Source organism: Alexandromys fortis, unplaced genomic scaffold (genome assembly GCF_014885135.2).
Source record: "Alexandromys fortis isolate MF-2015 unplaced genomic scaffold, M_Fortis_MF-2015_v1.1 scaffold_99, whole genome shotgun sequence".
Taxonomy (NCBI): domain Eukaryota; kingdom Metazoa; phylum Chordata; class Mammalia; order Rodentia; family Cricetidae; genus Alexandromys; species Alexandromys fortis.
This window is the reverse complement of record NW_026067982.1, coordinates 6632168-6652972: the sequence shown is the minus strand read 5'-3', so window position 1 is coordinate 6652972 and position 20805 is coordinate 6632168. Positions and strand designations below refer to the sequence as shown.

Below are 20805 nucleotides of genomic sequence, written 5' to 3'. Positions count from 1 at the left end.
ACTTGTGTTCTTCCTTCTCCAGGTAGGTCTAGGGATTGAACTCAGTTCGTCAGGTTTCTTGGCAAGTGCCTTTACCCTCTGAGCCATTATGCTGACCCCATGTAGAATTTTTTTGTATCCACATGAGGAAAACAGAGTATAAGTATTCTGCCAGCCATAGCTAGACGTTCTCACTGTGCTCTGAGAACTAGAAGGTTCTGGGTGCACAGACTTTACTGAGAAGTGTTTCTGGCTACATAGGCATTGTTTGGATGTGTCTTCTTAAAGAGCATAGAGTCTTCAACAGAACATACTAACAGTATTTGCACCTGAGTCCTCGGAGAAAATTATGGCTAGAGGAAGATGGGGCCGCCAAGATGACATTGGTGGCCTTTACAGAGGAGAGAGAGCAAAGCCAGCCTGCTTGCTCTGCTGCATCACAAACCCTGTCAGGATGCTGTGCAGATGCTGAGTGGAACTTCTAGTCTCCCGAGCTCCAGAAGCAAGCTTAAACTAACCTTCTACTTACTCTCCATTCTAAATAATCTGTCTATTTCCTCATGAACATAGATGCAGAAATTCTCAATTAAACACATGCAAACTGAATCCAAGAATACATTAAAACATCACCCACCACGATCAAGGAGGTTTCATCCCAGAGATGTTGTGGAATATTCTTTTAAGATGTGTTACATTTGTTTATGCTGTGGAACATTTCTTTAATGATGCAAAGAAACATTGCATTCTTTTATGTTGCATTTGCTTAACTCTGTGAAACTGTGTTACTTTGCCTGCCTAAAACACCTGATTGGTCTAATAAAGAGTTGAATGGCCAATAGCTGGGTAGAGAAAGGAAAGGCAGGGCTGGCAGGCAGAGAGAATAAACAGGAAGTTCAAGGAGCAAGAAGAGGAGAGGACACAAGAGCCGAGCCACCCAGCTACACAGCCAGTCACCAAGTAAGAAGTAAAGAAAGGTAGACAGCTTTTGAAGACAGTTTATGAGTCAAATAAAATTTCTTGGGGAGGGAAGGAAAAGGAAGATGCAGGGATTTTGCCTATGAGCTATGGGTGAAGCCCGCCTTCTGTCTAACACTCCCTTCCCCCAACTTTCCAAATGAGGAAATTGAGGTCAACCCAGAGCTGAGACCCAAAAAGTCAAAGCCGAGCTGAGCCCCCACTGCCTGCTGTAGCTCATGGGGCACCCACACATTCTAAGACCACTAGACTCAGCCAGACGCTAATCTCCACTGAGGGTTTAAGACAGTGGTTCTCAGCCTGCCTAATGCTGCGACCCTTTAGTACAGTTCCTCATGTTGTGGTGACCCCCAACCATAAAACCGTTTTCGTTGCTACTTCATAACTGTAATTTTGTTACTGTTATAATCATAATATATCTGTGTTTTCTGGTGGTCTTAGGTGACCCCTGTGAAAAGGTCATTCAACCCCAAAGGTTTGTGACCCATAGTTTGGGAAACGTTGGTTTAAGATGTGAGTTCTCTAAGTGACTCAAAGTGGTTTCTTCAGGGCTTGATGTTTTCAGGGTGTGTGAGGAGCCCACATCCTTTCCCCGTCCAAGGAACGGGGACAAATCTGAGCTCAGCTTTGGTGATCAAGGCGAGAGTTGTGCATAGCTTCCAGATTACTGTCCAGAACAAAGGAGCACAGTCGTGTGACCTTCCCATCAGGCGTTGGGGTGGACTTATGGCAGGGTTCTCTCATGACTGCCTGGCACTATTCACTCCTCATGCTTCAGGGCTCTGAACGACACCCTGGCATAAGGGTCTAGGACGTGCAGGCAGCTACAGGGCTCTGAACGACACCCTGGCATAAGGGTCTAGGATGCGCAGGCAGCCCAGGGAAGAGGATGAGTGCCAAACGCAACAAACACAGGCCCTTTCTGCCCAGTCCCACACTGCCTGGCCGGAGCAATGGAGTGGCCTCATGCTGCCCTGGGAAAGGCAGCCTTTCGTTTCCAGGGGGCTGGGGGCCCATCCAAACCAAACGGCCACCCTCACTCCGGTCCTCCCATCTCCATCCAAGGTTCTGTCCAGGCTGGATGGAGTGTCCCCGTGCCCCGCCCCCACCACTTCTTCCTAATGTTCTGCAGATGGGCCTCCTCAGCGGCCTCCAAGAAAAACAAGGCAACCGCAGATTTCTCTTCACAGAAACGGGACGACTGAAAAGATTTCTCATGATGATCCCGAAGCAAAATAAAAATTCCTGAGGTACATTTTAACTCAGAGGCAGCACCAGCCACATTCAAGAGGATGGGTCCCTGACAGCTGCCCAAGCACAGTGAGCTTGGGTGACAGTCCCCGGGTACCACATAAGAAACATCCTTGTGCAGCTTGGCTCATCACTGCTTTTATTATCATTATGTTTTTTTTTCATTAGCACCAACATTTGAAAATTAAATTTTAGCTAAAACTGTGATTTCCAGTCTCCCTGAAAACACTGCAAAGGCCTTCCTGATGCTGCCCACTCCGTCCACCAATGCTCCTACCTCCAGACCCGTCAGGCACTCATGATGTCCACATATATCTCCTCTCTCCTGTGTAGATGCCTGACTCCTGGCTCTGGGAAAGGTATCAGGAATAAAAGCCCCTGTCTTTGGGAGCTCTGGCTCCCCGCAACCTGTACGCCTCAGCCCAGCTGCTTCATCTGAGATCCCCCATACCCTTGTCTTTATGCCCCCTTCTCATGGCTATGGCTCCAGGCTGTGGATGAATGCAAACAGCCACCATGACTGCTGTTCCTAATCTGATTCCCCATGAGCCCCTTGACATACATGATCTCCAGGCCTTCGGCGCTCTGAATCCCATTCCTTAAATACTGCTGGAGGCTTGTGCTTCTGGTCTGGAAGTCTCAGAGGCACTCAAGGTCCTTGCCCATCCCAGCTCATAACCTCATAACCCCACCATTTGCCAAGTTCACTTGTCCTCCCCAGCATGGCCACTCCATCCCTGGCCCCAGCCCTGCCACGTGAACTGCCAAAGAGCTACATATCAAAAGAGTGGAAACAGGTCCTGATGGCACAGCCCAGAGTCCCTGTAGTCGAGCCAGAGAAAGGCTCCACACGCCAGGGCACAGACCCAGGCAGCATTTCTGCCAGCTGGGAACCTGCAGATGGACTCCAACATGTGTCCAGAGGGGCTCGCATAGAAGCCTTGAGATGTCCAGCCACACAGATCTGCATCCCGGCAGAGAAGAGTGGATTCCTGCAAGCTCCAGCTTGGTTGGTTTGTCAGGCCTGAGGCTGGGGAGAGAGGTGAGCCTGAGCTCTGTCTCCTTCCTAACCTTGGAAGTTTCTGAAGGGGAATGCGAGCCTGCCTAGTGAACAGCATGGGTGATTCTGAGGAGGGATGCGAGCCTGCCTGGTGGGCAGTGTGGGTGATTCTGACGGGGTAATGCAAGCCTGCCTGGTGGGCAGCATCATCCGCCAAGCAACACAGGAACGGCCTTCCAGGACTCCTGCGTTCTCATTATCTTGCCCTATGTTGCTCACACACCTTCTCCTACAGCTACCATGGTTCAAGCCCTACAGGCTCCTCCTCAGAACAGCCTCCTCCTGGTCCACTGCTTCTTCTCTCTCCCCTCCACGGAAGCCAGACTATGCCGCTCACAGGCCAACCCAGAACCCCTAGCCCAAGACTGAGCCCAAGTGGACCACTGAGCTCTGCCCTTCAGGCCCGTCTGGCCCTCGCCCTGCCACTCCTGCTGGATTCCCAAACAAGTAGAGTCCACTCTTGCTCAAAACCCTCTCATTTTATGCTCCCAGTGCCCTCTGTAACCTACACCAGATCACAACACCGGCATGGCAGGAATGGCCTGGGCTGTTCACTGTGAGTGGATTGATTCTGAGGGGGCAACCACAGAAGGGTGCCCCAGATCCTAGCTCCTAACAGTACTACACCCTGTTATGAGAGCGCCATGAATATTTGTCCGGCGATTTTAACAAATGAGGGAACAAGGAATAAGGTTTCCACGTGGCTGTCTATGTTCAAAGACAATGGCGTAGAGATAGTTTAGCTAGGGATGGCAAAGCAATCATCCCAGCCCCTACCACTGCTGCCCTGGCTTGTTTTCGCAGTTCTACAGTATCCTAGGGTAGAGGCTGGGATTCACAATGCTGCCATCGCCAGGCGTAGCTCTGGTGGGCCTGTCGTAAGAGCATCACCTGAGCTGCCTTTCTTGTCCTCCACGAGTCTATGGTTCTCATTCCAAAGCAAGAGTTGAGAAGTAACCCTTAGAAAGTCTGGGCTCTTGGGCTCAGAAGTAAGGGAGCTGGCATCCCCTGGGACCCCTAATTTGGGCCACAGTGTAGTGCCCAGTCGTAGCTTTAACCTCAGGGTCCAGACTACAGCTGCAAGAGGCCACAAGCTGATGAATAGGACCAACTGTGCTCTTTGCAAAATGAAAAAAGTAAAGTACCTTGTGCAAAAAGCAATTGAGCATTCCAAAACAACGGCAGGAGGGAATTGCAGCATACGTGGGAACCTTCTGGGCTGGGGACTTGTGGGATTGGTAGCACACCTATCAAGCCAGCCTGGTGAGAGATGAGGAGACAGGGCTAGGACATCCTATGTACCTAGGCACCAGCAACATCCCACCTCTGCAAACCTGGGGACCTGTAGTCAGGACCCCAGTAATCACAAAAGTGCAAACTGAATCTTGGCATCACTATGATAAAAGCCAGCCTGCAGATGTCTACTCGGGACAACTGTACTTCAGGAATCGGGATGGCATGGCCAGGCTTTCTAGGCAGCTCCATTCAGCCATTCTTTTCATGGGTATTTAGGCCCTGTCTGTGCGCCAGCTATTGCACGCAATGCTGGGAATTCCCTACGAGCAAGAGTCTCCCCACAGTTAATGTGCTCCGTGACCTGGAGACACGTCCTCACTCAGCCTTGCCGGGCTTCAGTCTCGAGAATCAGGCCTGGTGCTAAGAAGCATTTCAGGCATGGCCGGCCTTCAGCTGGGTCTGAGCCGGCTGAGTCTCGCCTGCCCAGGCTCAGAGCTGGCCAAGAGGGCTCCGCACAGGGTTTCAGCAGCCTTGGGCTCCATCTGGGCCCACTCCTCCCTGTCCTGCACAGAAGTTGGACATCTTGGCTTTCTGGACTCTACAACCTATGACCTGGACAAACGTCAGCACCTCAGTTTCCTCATCTGTAAAGTAGACACATCTGTAACACCAACCAATTCCCTGGTCTCATTCCAAGAATCCTGAGGGGTGGGGGAGCACCCACCAAATGCTGCCCAAAGTCCTTCCTTCTACACTTATTTCTGTAGCCCCAAGCCTTGCTTCCAAGCCAAGCCCGAGGATGAAATCACACCATGATACCCACTCACCCTCAAGTAAGTCCCTGATTACATGCCCATCCCTGACCTGGAGAACTCAGCTCAGGAGACAGGAGCATCCCTCCCAGACCCCTGAAGAAGGAAAGAACAAACTTTTGTTTGGCATTCCCTACCAGAACCAAAAACAGGGAACTGCAGCCCAGGGAAGAGGCTCGTATCCAACCCGACAGAGTCAGTATCTAAAGCAGATAAAAGGCAGACCCTGATACACAGAGCCCAGGAGAGAAACCGGCAAAGGAACTTAAATGGAAGAGGAAATCTACAAAGGCAGCAGGCAGGAAGGACCACTCATCGTCGCTAGTAATCAAAGACTCACAAGTTAAAGCAAGGCCCAGCACTGTTTTACATCTTGAACAGCAGAATACTGTAGGGTCAAGCTTCTGTGCTGCAGGAGACTTGAGAGACTGGGCCTGGGGAACAGAGCGGCTTCCGAGTGTGATCTGGTACTCAGAGCTTGGATTCACTCAGCAAGAGTTTGCGGGTTTGATATTCAGAGTCAGAGGCAATCAGGCTGGTTCAGCTCACCCCTGTGAGAGGTCAGTTATAGGTTCCTATCAGAGAATAGGATCCAAGGCCAGCTGCCAGGATATCCTCAATTCCAATTACCAGATGAGGTCACACCAGGGGTAAGGAGCCCCTTAGCATTCCCAGAGAGCCTAGGGGAGCCTCTAGCCCCCACTGCCCAAGAGTGTGGGTGGGCATCAGGCAGTCACCTGCCCCCCCCCCCACACGCATACTCTCACAGACCCATCTTCCTTTCACCAGGTGACTGCCACTCCCAAAGGAGCAGGCTGGGTTAGGAAGACAGCAATACTGTTACCCCAGGCTGGAGGGACTGCCAGAGCACCCCAGAGCCTGCTGCATCTGGGGTCCCTGTGCCTCACCCCACAAATCCAGAGCCAAAGGGGACTTGTCCATGGTCCAGGGAAAGCAGCTCCCACTGAGCCAGGGCTGCAGAGAGCAATGACTATAGAATCAGGATGGCATGCCTACGAGGAGTTCTGAACCTGTTAGCCAAGGCTAGAATGCTCAGAGATGATACAGCCTCAGGGTTGCAGTACTACTGTCCCCTGTGCTTGGAACACTCTTCCCAACACTGGGCCCCCCATCACCCAGGTCTCAGTCCAACTGTCCCCACCCAAGCCTGGAAACACAACTCTCCCTTACCTGCCTCTCTCAGGCTACTCTTTTGACCCATTTTAAATTTGACCAGAGAACTCTTGCACCCACCCTGTAATCTTCTGCCCACAGTGTCTCCCCTGCCGGGTGGTGAGCTCCAGGAGAGGAAGGCCTCCCTTGGATTTGTCTGCAGTTCCGTCTCTAGCACGGGGGACGGACACAATGGCAAGATGCTGAATGAAGCAATAAACACGTGGTAGCAAACGAGGAGCTCCCTCTGAGTCCACACGCCTGAGAAAGTGTTGCTGTTCCTACCAACTAGTTACTAACATTATCCCCCATGATTTGGGGGTTAGCATTCTCCTTAGGTATTACCTCCATGGCCCCCAGGGTTGCTGAACCTCTCCATGTACCTCGCCACACTAGCCCAGCTTCCAGGTCAGTTCCTCCCCAGGTCCCAGCCCAGCTTCTGGCAACTTGGCCTGTCCTGCAAGCTCTCACCTGGCCCCGCCCTCCTTCCAGATAGGTGTCTTTTTGTCATGAAGTCACTCTATCTGGACGCTTCCCACCAGCTCTGGACACATTTCCTAATGCCTATTTAATCTTTCTGTAACTATGACAAAGCACTTGACGCAATGGACTTCAAAGAAAGAAAGGTTTATTTGACTCTCAGTTTCAGGGACTTCGGCCCATAGTCCTTGGGGCCTTGGGCCTATGATGACACAGGACATCACGGTACAAGTATGTGACCGAGATTGTGCTAGGCAAAAGGAAGGGTCCCAGTGTACTTTCCAAGGGAACATAGTGAGCCATCTAATTTCCCCCACTAGGTTCCACCTCTTAAAGGGTCCACCACCCACAAACCGTGTCACACGCTGACAGTCATAAACATCTCTCCAAACCAGAGCCCACCGGGCTCAGGACCAGGCGGAGCCCACAACTTTGGTGGATGTGTCCTGACTCTAGAGTGTAGCCTGACTTTGCTTTGTCTTCGTTCTCGGTGTGTGCGAGCTGGAATGATTGGCAGCATGCTGCAGTCTGCAAACCTGAGCAAGTCCTCCCTCCGTCAACTGCGTTTACAAGGCAGTCAGAGCTAACCAGAGCGAGACTGTAGCCTGAGTGAGGGCTGGTGAGAGAAGCACTCTGGGTTAGCGGCCTGACAGCTGAACTGGACCCTGCCCAACAGGAGGCCCAGGGCCAGGACGAGTGTTGCAAAAAGAAGGAGCAGTAGGGGCTGCGGCCCTGGGACTCACGTGATATCTGAGCTCCAAGGCCTAGACTAAGTATAGAAGCCAGAATGGGGTCTAACCCTGTTTCCACACCTTCACCCTTGCACGGCTCCATGATGCTCCAGCTTGGGCTCGAGAGAGAGGGCACGATTAAAGAAGAGAAAAATAAAGCCCAAGACGGGGAGGAGAGATCCAGACAGACACCAGCATTTCCACCTAATTGCATGACCTTTCCCCAGCTCAGGGTTCCTTCAGGGCCAAGTGCATAGTGCCGGTTGGGATTCATTTCAAAGAGAAATGGGTCAAGGAAAATTGGAAATTTTTATAGAAAACACTTCAGGCTTGGGGCTGGCTGAAGTGTCTGCTTCCCTGCCGAGAATTTGGGGAGGGACTGGGGCCTGTGGTCAGAGGTTCTCGGCTGCTCTGGATGGGCAGAGTTCAGCTCTCAAGCCCCAGGCCCGTTTCTGAGCTGGACCTGCCCTCACTCTTTTGTCTTTGCCATCATGGCGGCTGATTTCAGGACTGGCATTGCGACCCTCTGAGCCCCCCAGAAGCCCATGTGCCAGAGCAGCCCACGGATGCCTGCTGCCTACACCTCTATAACACACAAAGCTTGTGTGCCTTTTACAGTTGTCCATGGGAGGCACCAGGTACAGGAAAGGATTCTTGCCCAGTCCTGAGGTGTGTGTGTGCACGTGCACGCGCGCTGAAGTGTGTGTGGGGGGGGGGGGAGCGGATGAGCATGTGTTTATGGTATGTGTGTATGTATATGTGTGTGTGTGCTGAAGTGAGTGTATGGGAAGCGGATAAGCATGTGTGTATGGTACATGTGTGTGCTGAAGTGTGTGAGTGTAGGAAGAGGATGAGCATGTGTGTATGGTACGTGTGTGTGTGTGTGTGTGTGTGTGTGTGTGTGTGTAGGCCTGAGTTTGAACTCAGGTTTCTTCCTCCATTGATCTCTACTTATGAGAGAAGGTCTCTTGCTGAACTGGAAGCATGCCAATCCAGCTAGCTTATCACCAGCTTGCCCCAGGGATCCCCTGTCTCCACTTCTGGAACGCTTGATTATAGGCCAGGTGCCAGGTCCACCTGATGCTTTATATGGGTGCTGGCATCTGAACTCCCTTCCTTGCATTTGGGAGGGGGGCATGTACTTTATCCACCCAGCCACCTCCCTGGCCCTTTGAGATGTGGTCTGAGTAGACCCACAGGCAGCGTTGTCCCCAGAGACATCGCATCTCTTCCAGGAATTGGCAGCTGTTGTGTTGGAGACCTGCAGAGAGCAGACCTGACCCACCAAAGGCCGGCGTAACCACCAGACACAGCTAGCCTCCTTAATTAAACTCCCGGCACACCTGTGAGCCGGACAGCGCTTCATTTCTGAGCTGTGTGCTGTCTGGAAACCAGCATGGTCACTGTGTACCGCCAAGAAAGCTCTTTGGGGGATATTTGCAACCCAAATCCAGGGCAAGCAAGGCAAAGCATCGATTCATTGTGTCTGGAGAAGAGGTAGCAACAGAGAAGGGACATCAAGAGCTGAGGGGACCAGCGGTTCCAAGGGAAATGTTCCTGGAATCTTAATGCTGTGATAAGACAGGGGCTCTGGACAGAGACATGATGATGATCCTGTCTCATAGCAACAGCTCAACATTATACATATTCAAAGATGGGGAAACTGAGCCACCAGGGAGTGGGACACCTTACTCAAGGTCCTATAGCCAACCAGTCACTCATCCAGGTGAGGTCTAGCCAACTACACTCTACCCTACACCACACTGGCTCCCACGCAATACTGTGCCCTCCACCAACTGCCCCCAGGCTTGCTGGGAGCAACTGTGAAACCTGCGGCGGCTCCTCCAAGAAACGCCAGTCATTTTTTAAGAACTGTCTCTTGCATCTGAGTTGGGGCCACAGCCAAGCCAGGGCTGAAACTGTCATCCTCTAGGTGACATTGGTCATCTATCCAGGAGCCAACAATCCAAGACTTCCCCCAGGCTCCTGTGTCCTGGTTGTCCTTACCCCTATACCAGAGCCCTCAGAATCACAGAAGGAAGGAAGTTAGGGAGAGAAGGCCTGAGGCACAGGAATGGTTAAATCTAAGCCGGAGACAGAGCAACCAAGCACACAAGACTGTCAGCACCCGTCAGGCAGAATGCCAGGCATAGACTATTGTAGGGACTGATTCTTGTCCCCCATCTTATCTCTACTGAGGGATGAGGTGGGGTCTGAGCTGCTGCATGCCTGGCTTCTGACTTTATAGCCTAGGAAGGACCTCCAGGGCAGCACTCCCACACCACAGACCCCAACCCAGGAAACCAGCCAGGCCAGGGGGCTGGGCCCAGCCAACTCTGCTGACAGCTCTGGCCCCAGACAACTCAGGGCCTCGTGGAATGTGCAGCCTCCAGCTCTCCCAGAGTCAACCCCCACCCACTCTTCCCAGCGTGAGGCCACGTCACCACACTGGCATCTCCCAAAGTTCTCCCAAGGGCCCAGCCTACAGGACAGGCACACTGTGGCCTCTGCCAAGGGTGTGCTCGGCTCTGAAATGTGCCTGCCTCCCTAAGCCCAGGCCAGCCGCCTCAGGTTTCACAACTAGTGCTCTCCTTGGGTGCCCCAAGCTGCAGGAATGGGGGTGGGGTGGGGGATTGAGAGAGCACTGAGTACCAGGTCTAGGGCAATGAGCTGACCAGGGACAGCATGACAGAGTTTAGAGGCAAACAGGCATGCGCAAGCTTCAGGGTCACCACACGTGAGAGCTCGACGCCAGGGCCCTGGAAAGAAGTTCAAGAAACAGCTGGGTTGAGACACACAGAAGGGTCCTGCTGTCTGCACATGAGCCAAGGCCAGAACTCAGTCCTAAGTCTGCCCAAAGGCTTCCCTTCACTTCCCCGTTCTCTGCAACCCCAGGGTTCAAAGCTTAGATATGAGGCTTGAAACATTACCCCCAGGATGTCCACAACTTATTCCCAAGAATCCCCCACCATTCCCTTCTAAGGCTAAAGCAATTGCACAGGAGATTAGATTGAGCACCTGGAGATGGGGAGGCAGGCTGTCCAAGATTATTTTAGAAGGCCCTAAAAGTCATCAAAAAAAAAATGCCTTCATAAGGGGGAGGGAGAGGGAGACCTGGCTTCAGCAGAAGAGGAGGAAGCAATATGATCACAGAGATCGGCACCATGCAGCCACAAGCCGAGGGAGGGAGGCAGCCACCAGGCTGTTGCCGGGAGAGGCCAGGGGAAAGCTCTCACAGACCCACCTTCTAATTCCTGACCCCCAGAGCTCTGGAAAGCTACACTAAGCTGTTTGAAGCCACTGAATCTGTTGTGCTATTGCGAGCAATGTGAACGTCTGTAGGCAGAATGGCCCCTCATCCGGTTGTCTGTAAGTCTGCACCCCTTCTTCACTGTACCTCTCCCAGGTTTCTCAAATCTTCCATGCTCCCTGTTACCCAGACCTCATTTAAGATCACATCCACATGTAACCGAGTCCTGGTGGCCTGCCTGCCAGGGAGTCCTCACACCTTCCTTCCTATCTAGAGGCGGATCTAGACAGCCTCTGCTCGCTTACCCTCTTCCTCTCTGCCCCACCCCCATGGCATCCCTACCTTCAACTTCCAGCACACTGCAGCCTGAGCAGGACTGCCAAAGTGCAGGATGCTTTGTCAGATCCCAAGAGACCTCTTATGGCTGCCCACTGCATGCAGGACACTGTTCAGATCCTGGGTCGGCTGTAGCTACATCCCCCTACTAAGCCCCTGGACATAAGCTCTGCCCCACCCCATCCCCCACTTCACCCTGCATGGCTCCCTGCACCCTGGAAAACTCCTATCTGAGCTCAAGGAGGGGTAAGTCTGGTCAGAAGGGGTTGGCTTCCCAGTCCAAGGGAAGGGCTGGCTATGGGCTAGTAGGTGGAGACTTTTTCGGGCCACAATCAGCCACGTGGAGGAGCCACTTGGTGCCTACACTTCCATCCTCTTTCTGCAGGCTTGGCAAAGCAGCTCCCGTGGTGTGGAGCCTCCTCTGGCCGTCAGGGAGGACACCCAAGCCTGACAGCAGCGGGCAGAGGCTTGGCACCCGCTGCTTCTGAAGAGGAGGCGGCAGCCAAGGTCACTGGCACAGAACTGTCTGACTTCTTTCAGCCCTGGGGCAATGTGTACAGCTGGCCTTGAGGGCACAGCAACCCAGAAGCAGGTCCCCAGGGCAGGAACCACCTGCCTCATTTCCATTCCAAGGTAGAGCCAGGCGGACCCCAGGGAAGCAGCCCAATGGGAAGGACAGAAACTACTTCAAGTCTCTGCATCTCGGAAGCCTTGGCCAATGGGAGGGGCCTATTTTATTTGGTCCATACGGTGCTTTTCTGAAATTTGAAGCCACATTTTAAAACACTGGAGAGTTCTCATAAAAATCATTGTCTGAATTCTCTTGATGCTAAAATATTCAGGCTGCCCTGGATCCACGAGGCAACCTAAGAAAGCAAGGTCAAGAGAAGGGAGGGATCGTGCAGGAGGCCTGAGTCGAATCCACACTACTGGAAGGGAGGTGGGGATGAAAGCCAGGCCAGGAGTAGATTTTGTTGTTATTGTTTGCTGCTGTCTTCATTAAAGACCTCTGAATTTGCAGCTTTTGTCTTAATGGTGGGATGCTGTGGATAGAAGGGAGGCGATCAAATATCTAGACTATGACACAGGGATCTTCTTTGAATCCCAGGTTCAGTGGAGACACTGCCTTTGATGGCGACAGTGAGGAGGCTGCTCAGTGCATGTAGCCTCATCTGTCTGGCCTTCCCACATCTGGGGAGATGGCTGGCTCAGACTGGATCCAGTCACTCCTGTGCAGGGTGTTCCGTCGGACTGCCATGCACCGCAGCGCCCGCTTGGTTTCACCTTCTGGGACCTGTCACTAGGACCTTCCATGACAGAACAGTGCTTATCAGATGGGATTAGATTAGGATGTTGAGAGGGAGACATGCCCCAGAGGAAAGCTAAATGGAACCCACCTTCCAAGATGGAGGCATAGGGATGTCGGACACAGGCAGAGGAAGAGAAGTGACATGCAGGCAGCCTCTGGAGTGACGTGACCTCAAGCCAAGGGAAGCCAGCAGCCCAGAGCCCGAAGACACGGTGACCACCTTCCCTCCTAGCATCTCAGAGGCAGTATGGCCCTGTTCACATATCCATTTTAGCTCGGTGACAGTGATCTCTGGCTTTTGGTCCCCGAATTATGACATAACACATGTCTATCCAGCTAGTGTTCCACAGCTGTCTTATGCTTAAGGGCAAGATACGTGCCAAGATCACCCAGTTCCGAGTGCAGAGCGGGTCTTCTGGTCCGGCCAGGGCTTCCGCTAACGCACTTTAGTGCTGGCTTCTTCTTCAAGAACCCCAGACAAACACGAAAGATGGGAGCAAAAACAAGGTCTGAGGATGGACCCAGAAGTCACGCTTTTGTTGATACTTGAGTTTCCCCTCTTCTGGCATCTTGACTCCCTGCCCCCCTCGATACTTTTTGGAATATCTTGAACCCATATCCTGTGGTTGCCTTGGGGAGGAGCCAGAACAGTCTGATCTCTCACTGGGAGAGTTTGGGCTTGCAGCCCAGGACTGAGGCCTACAATTCAGCTTTGGACAGTTTGATCTCCTCCAGTGACCAGTCCCTATCCACCCTATCTTCCAGCCCAACCTCACCCTAGCCCGGGCACTTGGCCTCAGTCAGGTTCTTACCAGGTCTCTTGCTTTGGGTTCCATGTGTCACTTCTTGTGACATCTTACCTCAGCATGCAATCCGGCCACTGCCCATTGAGCACTCTCCAGAGACATAACCAATAGGATCACCTGGCCTTGGACTCAGGTATTTGATTATAACAACCAAACGTAAAATGGGCCAGTAAAACCCCTGGTCCCCGTGTCTACTGTGAGCTACTATAACAAAACACGTGAGGGAGGTATTGAGGTTTGTTTGGCTTGGGATGTTCACTGGCATTGTGCTAGTGTCCTCATGCACAGCCCCTTGGTTGAGTCACAACACAGTGGAGGGGGGAGCTATGTGGAGGAGATCAAGCAAGTATAGTGAGCTCAGTTTATAAAAATCTGCACTTAGAAAAATGAATTCACTCCTGTGAGCCCTAACCAACTCCATGAGTCTGCTGATGAGGGCAGAGCCCCACAAGCTAGCCCCACCTCCTAAGAGTTCTGCCTCCTCAGCCTAGCCTCCCAGGGATCAAGCTCTGAGGACAGCCCATACCTTCTCCTACACACACACACACACACACACACACACACACACACACCGAAGCAAAGACTTTGCCCCGGGTCCCTTAAGATATGCTGGCCTGCTGTACACAGCCATGGGACACAGATTTTATAAGTTCCAATTGCCATTCTGTGCCTTGTCAGGGCCCATGCTGATGGAAGGCTGAACTGTCTGAGGTCACCATGGGCCCTTGGCCCAGCTCCGACATAAACTGTCTGGACCCCCTCCAGCCAGTGAGTCCATCTTTAGCCATGGGCCATTTGGGAACCATCAGACGCATTCAGGGGCTGCAAGGTCTCATCATGTTGACACTGAATAGGAAGGCTCAGAAAGGGGGTTTAGCCCCCAGAGCATAGGCCTGTGGTCTGAAGCTACAGCCCAGGACTCTCACACAGGGTGAGCTCCCGGCTGGAGCGCCTGGACTTGCTCCAAGACTGTGGCCTTGTGTTTAGCCTTGGACAGATTCATCTCCTCGATTGATGACTGATGTCCTGGTCCTACCCACCCACCTTCCAGCTCGGCTTCATCCTGACCTGGGCAGTTGATCTCACCCAGCACCGTCTATCTGAGGTCAGTGGTTTCTGGGTTGATTCTGAAATTCCTCTCCCCGCATTGTCAGTTCCAAGTTCTCATTAGGGATGTGTGTATGGGCTCGGGAGGCAAAGGCACTGCTCAACAGAAGACGCCAAAACGCTAAGCACAGTCCAGAAAACAAAACCAAGCCAGCTAGACCATTGGGGGAAGGGCCCCAGGGCAGGAAGATAAGCCCAATATGGAATCTGGGATTGGAGACACAGCTGAGAGCACCCAGCCAGCTCCACGGAGCAGGCTCCACCTCACCCAGCCTGAGCAAAGGGGTGGGGAGAAAGAGGCCACAACCACCCAGACTCTTCCAGTAGAGGCCAGCCTTACTGGAAGAAATATCAAGGACGAAGTGGCCAGGCCCCGAGCTCTCTTAGAGACAGACAGACCCCTCTCAGCTGTTATAAGGGAACAAAAGCTATGTCCAAAGGCAGGAGAGTAAGGCCAGGAGGAGGCCTCCCTCCATGTCCGGGGCACTTCCTCTGTCCATTTTCCCTCCAGCCTTCCAGGGTTACTCTCACTCAGGAAAGCCCAAGGGCAGGAGTGAGGCTAAGGTTTGGGTTAAGCTGAGCAGGAAGCCCCCAGAACCCAGCTGTTGACAGGTAGAAGGCTATTCATTACCAGGGAAGTAGGGGCAGCTAGAAATATTATCTCCAGGGAATGCCGGTGTGCCGACGAGCAATTCCTTTACTGAGGTCCTTGACATAGTGTCTTAAAATTAGAACGGTACCCTGCTAGGCTGTGCCCAATTGATCTGTCAAACCAGATTGTCAGCGGGAGCTAAAATAAATGGGCTGGGGTTCGCTTAGAGAAGAGGGGCGATTTCAATAAATCACAGCACAGGGAGGGGCTCGCCAGTCAGGGGCCTCGACTAACTAGATACCTGCAGATGTGTCTGATCCAAAATTCTGGGTCCCCTGCCCATGGCTGTCCCCCCTCCTCCATGGCTTTATTCAAGGAGGCCTCGTCTACACCCTGGGGCCCTGGGACCTGCAAGAGCACTATAGATCCTGACCCAGGCCTCTGCACGATCGGGTACTCCAAATCCAGAGACCTCTGGGGTGGGTCAAGCCGTCTTGGTGAGACCTGTGAGGCTACAGCCAGGTGGCCAGTCAATCACTCAGGGCACTCCGTAGTTCCTCCCATATCCCTGGACCCAAAGCACCTGTGATTCTAAGTTGAAAATGGTAAGACCCTATGAGTGCACGTGGAAGACACCGAGGCTGTTGGAGCTGCTCTGGAGTCTTTTCGAGGTGTGTCCTGGGGTGGGGAGTGTAGAGAAAGAATACTTGGGGCCTTCTCTTCCCAGTGAGCATGGAAACTCTGGGAAAAAGCAGGCACCATCCCAGAGATCACAGCAGTACAAGAGCAGGAGACAGGGGCTGCCTGGAGGACTCAAGAGGCTGTCTGCATTGACACAACTCTCTCCTGTTCCCTAAGCATTCACAGAAGATAGACCACTAGACAGTCTTCTGTGAGGCCCTAGACCTGTAAGCAGTGGGGACCATCACTATTGGTTACCCATATGTACCCTCTGCCTCAACACCCCAGCGCCCCGCATGCCATGCATCCAGGCAGGCAGGCAGCTGACTTCTTCCTGAGCCAGTGTGGCTGGGGCTCAGCTCCAGCCTCCAACCAGGCCTGCAGAAGTGGACCTGAGTTTGTTTCCCCGGAAACCAGGAACAGTCAGGAGACATTCAATGCTCCCCACCCAACCTGTCCATCCACAGCAGCCTTACCTGTGTCCAGAACCTGTGGCCCCGCCAGAGGAGGGGATTTGGGAGTGGGCGGTCTGCGATATACCACGTGCACTCGGCCTTGTTCAGCCTCCCGATCCGCCTGACCCTTCTCCAGGGGCTCAATAAAGAACTCCTCCTCCTCCATACGGATCAGACCAGCCTGCAGAGGCAAAGTGGAGAAGTTCAGACTCCCAGGGCACAGACAGAGGAGGGAGAGCAGCAAGGAGGGTCCCTAAGGGTAGTGCCCTCCCTCTGGAATGTCTTAGCATCCGAAAGTGTAGCTGTAAGACTGTATGTGGGCCTTTGAGGACACAAGGGTGCATCAAATATGAGCCACCTCCAGGAACAGAGTCATTCCAAGACACAGGCCAAAACCAATAACCAAGAACTGCATCTACCTACAGACACACTGGTTCGCCCAGACAATGCTTTCTTAAGAGAGGGGGGTAGGGGAGTCTCAAACCAACTAATTAACTTAGCTTCACCTTGAACGTCTAACCCCTGCCTCCACTTCTTGCATGCTGAAACTCGAGATGATGCTGCTATGCCTTTTGACTCTGGAGAGACAAACTCAAGTCTTTACACGAGCGAGGCAAGTTCTCTGCCAACTGAGCGTGCATGCCACAGCACAGATGTGGGGGTCAGAGGACAACCCGCAATGCCTTCCCAACTTGTTTAAACCGGGACTCTCTGTGGTCTTTCCACTAAGTATGTCAAGCTAGCTGGCCTGTGAACTTTCGGGGGTTTTCTTGTCTCCCCACCCTCCTGCTCCCCTCCCCCACCTTCCCATAGGGGGCTTGGGTTATAGACGCTCACATCATCACACCCAGCTGTTCCGTACATCCTGGGATTTAAACCCAAGCTCTCGTGCTTTGCACGGTGAGTGCTTTCCCTTGCTGAGTCTCCTCCAAAGCCCCAGACCATACTTTTTAACACTGTGAAACCAACCACTAAAATGATGAGATTTCACCTTTTAAAACAAAATCCCAGGAACGAAAGACATAACCCCGTGGTTAAGCACACCTGCTGCTCTTGCAGAATTCCACGTTCTGTTTCCAGAACTCATGTCAGACTTCTCACAGCATCCAGGAACTCCAGCCCCAGGAGATCCCATGCCTTCTTCCAGCCTCCAAGTACAACCGCATTTACACAGACACTTGCGTACACATAACTAAAAATCCATCTTAAAATAAAACGTAACTCTTAAAGAAAGGGAAATTGAGACTTTCCTTGGAAAACAAAGTTTTGACAAAATTAAGCTGCACACTTCCTGGCATGGACACCTCAGACAGACATACACCCCTGTGCCCAGCCACCATTCTCTGCCTCCTCCCCTCCCTCTGCCCACCCTTGCCCTAAGACCAGGCTCTATAACAAGTGTTGCCTGCATGGGGCTTCCTGCTGGAACCTTCTGTCTGCATTCAGGTTGCGGTGTTCTACGTCACTCAAGGCTCTCAGCCTGCACCTGTTTGAACCTCCCACTGGTCACTGGGTTGTGTGTGAACATAGCTGAGACACCGACCCCAAACTTGCCATACACTAGTGTGGGAATTCCTGCTGCCATCTCTCACCTGGGCCACCTGCTAATAAACCCCTATTCTCTCTTTCACATCAGGCTCAGAGACTCCCAAAGAGCCTTTCTCTGATGCAGTCTCCTGGTGGCACCCAGCTCACCTGCCCCTCATCCACCCCAGTTCCCACACTATGCTTCTTCGGTCTGCCAACCGTAAGTCATAAGTCTCCTATTGTGTCTAGCCTGGGGATGTAATTCCTGCACATCATACAATTACGACCAACGGGGAATTTGTACAGCTTCTTCTGGTTGTTCAGATTTAAGATGTAGGAGAGTTCACACCAATGACAGAGCCTCGGGTTCTCTCAGACAATCAGAAGACCTGGTGTTTCTGTTGCTTGAACTTAGCTGGTACTGGCTAGGGTTCCCTGTCCGGTCCCTGGCATCACCCATCCAGATGTTGAGAAACTATTCAACCCCCCCCCCATAGCCCAAATGGCATCTGTCACATCATCAACCTGACCAAGAGGGACAGAGTAGCTGTATAGGCCACCGTACTTTTCCCTGATCTCAAGGTACCCTGGGGTTCCTATACTATATATTGCTAGCTGGGAGCTTAGAAGACTGAGTGCAGTTGGCACTCTGATAGGGCCTGCTAAGCATTTGCAATCAGCGCGAGTCTAGTGGAGGATGCTAGATGCATCCATACACCTGTTGCCTTTACCTGGGGAAAGCCCAGGTGCCAGAGAGCAATGCACAATGGAAAGAGTAGCTCCAGTCACAGGCAAGGGCTGGTGGGAGACCAGCTACACAAGGAAGCATCAGGCCCAGACTCAAGAAACAGGGATGATGTCTAACCAAAACCTGCGCCAACCCTTCCTGTCAACCAGAAGTTAGAGAGGGTGACCCCGTATAGGTGAGGGACAGAGCACATAGAAAGGCCCAGAGAAGGGCTACCGTCAATGGAACAAGCTGACTGGGTGGCTGGGAGACTGGGGATAAAGCTCATAGCATGTAATACAGGAGCAGATCTCTGTAGGAAGGGTAGTCAGCAGCCTGGAAGGCTCTGGGCAAGGAAGACATCACGTGACTCACAGCTGCTGTAGACAGGGGGGACTGGAAGAATGTAAATGAATCTGGAGAGCTGAGAGCAAGCTTCATGTACCTGGGAGGCAGATAGCAGTGCCTGGATGAGGCATATAGACTCCAGGAATATGAGGAAGTCAAGTCTGGAACAATCTGAGGACAGATCTAATTCTGCTAAGTACTTCCAGGTCTGGAACTGACTGAAGAGAGCTCCTACCCCAATCTATCCAGGTCTCAGTCACAGGTGCAAATGTGGTGGGAAGGGGGCTCTGCAGGAGGGACTCAGCTGATGTTCTGCATTTCGGAAGGTTCCCATGACCATCAATGTGGCCCTACGTATAACCACATTCCTTCCTGTATGTAGGAAGAGGCTGAAGAAGAGCAGACATAGAAGATGAGATGGGGATGTGGTTCTGGAGACAGAGGTCAACATGTTGCAGCCACAAGGACCATCAGCAACCACGCACAACTGGAAGAGGGAGAACTCAGCCCTGCGGACACCTGGAGCTCAAGCAGGCTCCACTGACTGTAGACTTCAGCCAGAACTGCGCGAGAATGAATTTTGATCTTTGCGACTCATTTGTTACATCAGCAGCATCAAGAAAGCCATGCTGGGACCAACGGTTGGCCTGGTAAAGAGGAGCCATTCTAAGAGGCATAGAAGAGGAAAAGCAGAGGACCTTCCAGGATCTGCTGTGTACGTGGCAGGGAAGAAAGCCACGGAAGTGGAAGGAAGATCATGGACTATGAGGAATGAGGGTTTGGTGGGAACCCTTCAGGCCCCCACACTTATGACTCATCCCTGGTTCCCAGGGCACTACTAGACCTGGTAGGGACGAAGCAAATGCTTACAGGCTGAGTGAACACTTGACCCCCAAGCCTCAGGACATGTCCTCTGAGAGCTGCGTGATGGCAAAGACGAGAAGGGCCGTCCCCACCCACTGGTGTGTGCTGAGAATGTTTACAACAGCAAGAGTTACTTCCATGGATGGTTCCCATGTATGTGGTTTTAGAGGAGACAGACGTCTCAAATCCGTCTTTATTAATAGACGCCTTTGAATGAGCATGGGAATTAACCCCTCTGTGGGGTTAACAGAGGACAAGCTAACCTGGGAGTCTGATTTACTGGATTTCTGGCACCCTTTTTCTGGAGGGGTGACTTCAGAAAGGATGCCAACATTCTCTGAGTCTCCAGTCCCTTAGCTGTAAGTGGGGTGAGCCTGTCACCCCTCCTCTACCACAACTGCTACAGAAGCACATGAGGCCTGGGGCATCTTAGAACTAGAGCACACATTGTTGGTGGGCCTCGAGTCAAGATATCCATGTATTCTGCTTGCTTTCCAGTGAGGAGACTGAGGCTCAGAGGATGAAGAGGCTTTCCAGGGATACCCAGAGTCTAGGAATCAGAGCTACATGAAGGGCATAGAAACTGGAGGCCTAGGGAGCAGTGGCGTCTGGCCTAAGGTCACTCACTCAGATAGAAAGGGTTCTGGGGACTCAGAGTTAAATCTGAGCTAAGTATAAGGTGTGAAGTCAGTTTACTCAGGTTTTCTTACAGGACCAGAGCCCTCAGCTTGACAGGATTCTCAGAGTTGTCTGATGTGTTCCATGACAACCAGCACCCTATAAATCATCTCTGTTGGGTGCCATGAAATGCACACTTGCTCCCCAAAACCAGGGGCTGACCAGTGGGAGACCATCATCTCCAGGATCACCGGCAAGATAAGTGGCTACCCACCTCCAAAGCCAATGAATGACCATTTCCTAAGTCAGTGGATGACTGTCTCTAAGACCAATGTGGGAATACAGTGGGAAAGCATCTCCAAGACCAGTGCATGGCCATTCCCACACCAATGCATGAGCCCACCTGACAACAAAAGATTGCCATTCCCAAGACCAATGGATGACCACCCAAGATCAATGACAATCTCTAAGGAGAGATGACCACCTGG

General features: G+C 52.3%; 1 protein-coding gene and 1 long non-coding RNA gene across 2 annotated transcripts in view; one reads left to right on the top strand and one right to left on the bottom strand.

Moving 5' to 3' along the window:
- Nucleotides 1–20805, bottom strand: part of Adamts2 (ADAM metallopeptidase with thrombospondin type 1 motif 2) — a 197592-nt gene that overhangs the window by 115040 nt on the left and 61747 nt on the right. The window contains exon 3 of the mRNA XM_050158608.1: nt 16255–16414. Within this exon, the coding sequence (XP_050014565.1) occupies nt 16255–16414 (160 nt within the window). The remainder of the gene's footprint in view (nt 1–16254; nt 16415–20805) is intronic.
- LOC126511451 (uncharacterized) lies at nt 14115–20131 on the top strand. Its single transcript, XR_007594693.1, has 3 exons — nt 14115–14503; nt 17870–17980; nt 19218–20131. It is a non-coding gene; the product is annotated as an uncharacterized lncRNA (long non-coding RNA).